Source organism: Hibiscus syriacus, unplaced genomic scaffold, assembly GCF_006381635.1.
Source record: "Hibiscus syriacus cultivar Baekdansim isolate YM2019G1 unplaced genomic scaffold, ASM638163v2 tig00000477_pilon, whole genome shotgun sequence".
Classification (NCBI taxonomy): Eukaryota; Viridiplantae; Streptophyta; class Magnoliopsida; order Malvales; family Malvaceae; genus Hibiscus; species Hibiscus syriacus.
Window position 1 is genome coordinate 611,146 of NW_024061790.1, and position 7,090 is coordinate 618,235.

General features: G+C 33.2%; 1 protein-coding gene across 2 annotated transcripts; it reads right to left on the bottom strand.

The window, feature by feature from the left end:
* Positions 1–3,682: 3,682 nt before the first annotated feature.
* Positions 3,683–6,551, bottom strand: LOC120206651. 2 transcript variants are annotated; one of them, XM_039206242.1, is made up of 6 exons: positions 6,069–6,551; positions 5,408–5,634; positions 4,716–5,004; positions 4,555–4,640; positions 4,361–4,452; positions 3,683–4,273 (listed from the first exon to the last, which is right to left on the bottom strand). In XM_039206242.1, the coding sequence occupies exons 1-6, from the start codon at positions 6,399–6,401 to the stop codon at positions 4,008–4,010; spliced, it is 1,293 nt and encodes a 430-aa protein (XP_039062173.1). In that variant the 5' UTR covers positions 6,402–6,551; the 3' UTR covers positions 3,683–4,007. The 2 variants fall into 2 exon arrangements, with proteins under 2 accessions (XP_039062173.1, XP_039062166.1); XM_039206235.1 differs by having other exon boundaries at positions 4,716–5,007.
* Between the last annotated feature and the right edge of the window lie 539 nt (positions 6,552–7,090).

Sequence of the window (7,090 nt, forward strand, 5' to 3'; positions counted from 1 at the left end):
CTTCATTAAGAATCCAATTTCCTTCATCGTTCTGAACCTTCTTAGGTGGAGCTGTGAGTGCACCAGTAAGCAATCTTTCTAAGCGATGACTGCGAACTGTTAAAAGAACATGCTTCTTTCAGAGTAAGAAATTCATCTCATCGAGAAATAATTTTAATCTTCTTGTTTGTAAACATTCTTCGACTCTTGGATGTTTCCCCCAAGTCGAAGCTTTGCCTAGCATCACCTCCAACCATTGATAAGCTCCAAAGAAAACAAATAACCACTCAACAATGATGTAAATGAACTCCAAGAACCCCGACGAAAGATACAATAATGATAAACTAGTAGAGTGATAAAAGAGAGGAATTTTATTATAGAAAACATGTGCTTTTACAGGCCTAAGTCACTATTCTTTTATACATGAAAAGTCAAGCCTAACAAACCCTAACTGCACCAGCTATACTGTTAACTGACAAACTGCACATGCTGAGTTGTCACTTCACGTGAACCACCACAGCTTCTAGAATATATCCAATACTCTTTTACAGCTACAAGCTGCGAGAAAGACTGCAATGGTGCTTAGGTTGGAAGGCATGAAGACCGTTGGATCTTACAAATCTATTGCTTCAGGCTCACATCAATAGAAGGAATATGTTTATTCACTGTAAGGTCTTTTTAACAACCTTAAGGCAAACCTGACTAATGTCGGTGGCAACATTTGTCTCAATTTGAGATTAAGAAATGTCTGGTCGTGCTCAAATGAATCGGTGTAGATAATATCATTTATTTAGTTAGTCCAATTAGACATCAAGAAACCGATAGAATGATATAAGGTTGATATTTTTCATGTCTTATATTCTATTAAGATATCGTGAGATAAAAAAGATTATGACATGACCTGTATTAAGATTGTTTCGGATCATGAGTTTTTCATTTAACTAGGATAGTTATAATGTCCTTCTAGAGGTCGCTAATGACTTGTAGGATTAAATAAGATTTTATCTACTTCCAATATTAATTGAACATATGCAGTCACACACTAAGAACAAATAAGAATTATTGTGGTTATCACTCTTCATAATAATTTAAGATGATGAAATTATTTTAAATTATAAAGTAAATGATTATTTATTATTTAGATTCAAATTTAATATGGAGAAGTTAAATTCCTCGTCTAACACGCTAGCAAATATTTTATTTATTATTATTTTCTTATTTGATTAAAAAATAATATTAAATAAAATTTTTAATAGTATAATATGGTTTAAATAATGTCTATTTTCAAAGGAATTTTAAATAAATAATAACTAAAAAATTTTAAAAAATGGATTTATCCTAACCCAAATTCAGTGAACATTTTTTTTAATGTTCGCGAATATATTCATTTAACGTTCACAAACATGTTCGTTTAGCATTCGTGAACAAACAAATATATTTATAATATTGATTTTAAATTTTTAAAATAATTATTCATTAATTTATTAACGAAAGTTGAGCAAATTTAAAGATCTATGACGATGAAAGTACAGTCAAGCCTATCTTAATTGTTCCTATAGTTACAGAAATCACATTGATTAGACACAAACCTCAGTCAAAGTGTCTACATCGACGATGAAGAAGCTATTTTTAACATCTAAAACCTAGCAAATTCAAATGAAACAAACCAGAATTACATCACAAAGTAAAACCCAGAATTCAGCATGCAAAGTAATATAATGAGTTGAGATAAAAACCCAAAAATGTACATATTATTGTTGCCAATTTGTAAGTATTAAAGCTCACTTGGTTAGTACAGTTCTTTAACTATCCAATGTAACTTCTCAAATATCCGTATGCTTTCTTTCACTTAAATCAATAGAAAAAATCCTTGGACTTCAATGCCCATAATGGAAAGAAAGCTAGAAAAACAATTTGCTACCCTTGAAACCCAATCAACAACAATCCTTGTATCACAACTTTGAACACCTAAATCAAAACTGAATTAAATTCTATGGATTATAAGGCTGATAATAACAATCCAGGATTCGAGCTCGTAAAATTCGCTCACATCATGATTGTCTGGTTCCAAAATCTGGATCAAAACTTCTAGAAAATAAAAGGGTATCAACAAAAAATAAGGTTGAATCAAAATTCGACAAGAACCTAACAAAAAATTGATCCATTTGGTTAGTACAATTTAATCATTATTTCCGTTGTTTCCAGGGAAAGACATCAATGGTGTAAAACACGAAATCACAGATGATGGTTTGGGGTTTGATAAATCTCGTAAAAAAAGGGGGAGATGAAGCTTAGAGTTGGAGAAGAACGGAAAAGAGAAAAGAGAGGACAAAGAGAGCAGTTTCCGGTGTTATAATTAGGGTACAATGGTAAAATTACACAACTGGTACTTAAACGTCTTAGGATTTATAGTTTAAACTCCAAATTGTACCATCTATTTAATTTAGTATGTGCCTTCACTAATATTTAAAATAAAAAAATTAAACAAACTTCTAAACGAGCTTGTTTGTGAACATAAACGAATCGAACACACCTCTATTTGTGTTTGTTCGTTTGTTAAACGAGCATAAAAATTTTGTTCATACTCATTTATTTAACTTAATAAACAAACATAAACGAACATTATACGAGCAATTCACGAACAGTTCACTGAACGCTCTACCTTGAGTTTCGAACGAGGTAAAAAGCATATTAAAAATGTAAATTGAAAATTCATCCATAAATTGTTTCAAGTTTACAAAAAGGTTCATAATTAATATTTTATCTAAATTACACAAGTTAAAATAAAAATTAAACATTTTCATTAACATGTCACATCATCAAACTAATGACACTCAATGTCTCAATAATCAAAACTTAATAAAACGATAACATAAATGACCAAAACTTAATTTTTTTAAATTTGATAAGTAAAAGTGTACAAATATGAAAGGTAAGTGACCATTCAAGTAGTTTACCCTTTTCTAAAGGAATAATGCCAAAATTAACCCCTAACGTTTATCAAGATAATATTTTTTTCACATATTTTATTTATTTATTTTGAGCATTTTAACCCTAACAATTCATTTAAAAAAAAGACCATAATATTTAACAGAATAGTCACTTTGTCCCTTATTATTTGTTCTTAAACATTTTAGCCCTCAATTTTTCATTTTAAGTTAAAAAAACTCCTACTTTAGGACATTAATCGTGTATTAACTAATAATTTTCATTTATAGAAGAAACTTTTTGCCCCAAAGTTAAACATTAGGGGCCAAAATGTCCCAAAACAAATAATATGACCCAAAATGATCGTTTTAATAAACATTAAGAGCTATTTTTGGAATTATGTTTTTTTTCTAAAATATAAGACCATTATCCAAGTTTAGCAATGTTGACCTTTTAGGTGGAAAGTAACCCACCTGCATCAACTTTTATTCTTTGAAGTGAGGGATTCACATTGATTCCTTCAAGCATATTTTTTGAAATGCGCACAAGCTTCCTCAAAACGTTTCTCAAGAATGATTGGGATAAAGATTTGATATCCAAACCTTTACTAATATACATACATACATACATATATAGACGTGTGGCGAAGAATACAGTCGTGTGCATCAAAAGCACTAAAACTTCATGTCTTACCTATATAAGTGTTAGTACAGGCAGTCCGTTACACATTGTGGGATTCGGAATGACAAAAATCATACACAGATATTATCTTCAATCATCATCAAAATCAAACAAACTTATTAAGATGTTGTAGGCGTAGCCATTGACATCTACCACTTCAAGGCCATGAGTATCACTAGAAGCTCGCCAGATGAAATGAAATGTCATGTCTATATCACTTTTTTTTTTACCATAATCGATGCATGATAGAGCATCATAGTCACAACCATGAGGAAGAACTACAGATATTGCAAACAATTTCAAGATATGTGCACGAACTACCATCAATGGGGTATAGTTTGGAAGCGTTATCTGCTAGCAGGTTACGGGGATTTTCTTCTAGTTAAGTGGCAGATTGTGTTGATGCTTTAAATCTTGGCTCACCTCCAGTATGTATTGTGGGAAACAAAAAACCTGAAATCTGGATGATTCACTTGCAAAAGCCGAAGCCAGTTATCAGCAGCTCGTAAGAGGGAATTAGCTTTTTTAGATTCATTAACTTCATCAGGATTCCAAAATGAAACTTTGAACTTATAGAAAGAAAGTCCAAATGTAGGTAACGGTATCTTTAAGGACATGTTAGCACCATGAAACTCCCTCACATTAAAGCCCCTGAAGGGGAACCTATCCATGCTGACGCCAGTACCTGTTCCAAAATATATCAATTACACATTGTACAAAGACTGTTGGAAACAATATGAATAGGCAACCACACATAAGATAAGATGATTACCTGGTGGGGGTGTAGACAGAGAGTGATAGGTTAAAAAGCAGGCATCCAGATTTTGCAGAGTTGGTCCCATTGGTATCCTATATATAGGATACCTTCATTTAAGAAAAAAAAAAGTCAGATGTAATCGGATTAAAAATCACAATAGCAATAAGCAAGAGCTGAATAACTTTTCCAAGAAATAAAACAATACATACCATGCCACAGAAACCCAACTTGAAGGTGAAAGATCACAGCTCCTGTATGTCTTTAGTAAAGGAAATCGAGATGCCAGAACTGCAATCTGCAGGAAGCATGGTAATTAGAGAGGGCACAAGAAGTGACAAATGATAATGTAACAAATGACAATGGAATTAACCTTGTCAGCCAATGGCTCACGACTAAATGGTTGATCATGTTCTAAATATTCAAATATAAGCTGCTGACCAGGAGGGTTACAACTATCATTTTCATCACTTGATGAACCCCCAAAGGATCTATTCCTAAGTGACAGTCTCATCAATTTCTCGATATTCGGATCTGCAACCTTCAACTGACTCTGAGCCCCCTGCACAACATTGTTAGCTCTTCTTCCCATTACACAATCACTGTTGCTACCGTCACTGCTTGTCTCCCTCGATGACTCGGTATCACTGTCCTCCCCAGGCCTCCTGTTGAAAGATGAGAAGCTAAAATGAAATAACACAACAAGAATGCTATAAATCTAGCACTTTCAGACATGAATTCAAATTAATGATTTACAGCTCAAGAGAGCTGATCACTTTGCTCTTCAACCTCTATTCATCTCACTAATATTATGGACCATACAACAGAGAATTTAAAGCAAATCAGAAAAATATTGGAATAAAACAACAACCTAGATTATATTGACTGTCAAGCAAATTCCAGAATGGCTTCACAAGCTAATAAATCTTACTCTAATAATCCAATTGCAGTTTCTTACTTAACAACACAAGGATCCAAAAACTGTTGAGGGCCATCATAAATTCTCAGTCAAGAAATGCACTAATATGATTACATAGATTATAGTTAAGGAGTGAATGAATTTACCTCAGCCTCGTGGAGGGTCTCAATGGGTCTACATACAGTTGAATCCCAGACAAGTAAGGAACATAGTATTGCATTACAGAGTCACTTCCATTCAACAAAAGGGGAACCCCAGCTCCATATGCACTCCATTCCTTAAAAGACTCCCACAAATCCTCAAGCACAAAATATGGTGAAGACTGCAGTCTGAGCTCTTGCTCTTTCCCTCTCCATCCTCTAATGCTGCTTGTCTATAGGATCGCCAAAATAAAATTTCATCAATACAAGATTAATCAATATCATATTTAACAAATCATTTGGGGGAAAACAACAATTCACTATTTTGCATTTATTAATAAATTAACCGTTGGTAGTTGTCCTGGTTTCTGTTGCTACAAGAAAAATATTCAACTTTACAACGTTTTCTAACTAACATAATAATACAAATTTCTTCAATTTTCTGTTGGGTGTTGCTTGATAAGAAATTCAGGTTAAGTAATTGCACTACTACAGCTAATTAGTAACTTAGGATAAGCCTTAAAAAGAGAAAATAAATATCAACACAAAAAGGGACTGGGCTATTGTTTTTAATCAATCAAAGGAACCGATAAATTAAACGTGGAATCAAAAGCAGAAAATAGAAGAAACAAACCGTGATTGATAAAAGTAGGGTTGTCTTCGTTACCTTGGGAAAATATTGAACCGGAACCACAGGAGTCGAAAACTCCAAGAACCGATCCAAATTCGAGGAATTGTCATCATTCCTTCTATTATCCTTATCATTATTATTACTATTATTCAACAGCGATGAAGATGCATATGACAGAGCCCATTCCTCGCGATCGGTTCTCTTCTCCGTCGAACTCTTGGAAATCGACGGCTTTTCTTCCTGCTGCTGCATCTTCATCGCCATCTGTTGCTGCTGTTGCTGTTGTTGTCTCCTCATCGGCGGCGGATTGTAAAACCGATTCTCGCCGCGTCTGTTTCTCGCGGTCGAAGCACCCCCGGAAACCGACATTGTACGAAACTGGAAAGAGGGGAAAGGAGTAAAGGAAAAAGAGCTTTAGAAAAAACCACTGATGAACAATAAAAAGAAAAGCACTTCTGATTATTTTTCTCAGTTGTGGGGTTGGAGAGGTGAGTGGTGTGAGTACATCTAGGGTTTCACGGTGAATTAGGAGATGAAGTAAATTAAAAACATTTAAAAAAAAAGTAAGGATTTTCAGTTGTTTTAGATGGATAACTAATTTTCTTTTTACTTCATAAAATTATTTATTAAAATAGTTTTTTAATTAATGGGTTAAAATAGGTTTAATTGAAAAAAATAAATATTTAGATTATATATTTAATTAATTTTGAATGATTAATTTTTTATTAATGTAGTTGTTTATTGTTTCTTCCATCGTCATTTTAAGTGTTTAATAGTTAAAAAGATATATAAAAAAATGAGAAAATCGCCTCAGTGACAAAAAATGCCTTATAATATACGATTTTAACCAATTTTTCCGGATTTGCCAAAATGACCAACAAAATCGCAATGTGATCGCTAATTCGCAACGCGATCTCCATTATCGCAAATTCGTGTTGCGATAGTTGGAAATCACGTTGCGATTGTCTACAGTGTCGTTGCGATTTTCCTAATTCGCAATGCGAATAAGTAAATCGCAACGCGAATTGGGAAAATCGCAATGCGATACTGACTATCGC

Excerpts from the sequence above, each read along its gene's own strand:
- LOC120206651 (XM_039206235.1), bottom strand. The coding sequence starts at position 6,401 with ATGTCGGTTTCCGGGGGTGCTTCGACCGCGAGAAACAGACGCGGCGAG. Across the intron at positions 5,008-5,407 it reads AGACCCTCCACGAGGCTGAG|GAGGCCTGGGGAGGACAGTG; the intron begins GTAAATTCATTC and ends ATCTTTCAACAG. Across the intron at positions 4,641-4,715 it reads GTGAGCCATTGGCTGACAAG|ATTGCAGTTCTGGCATCTCG; the intron begins GTTAATTCCATT and ends TGCTTCCTGCAG.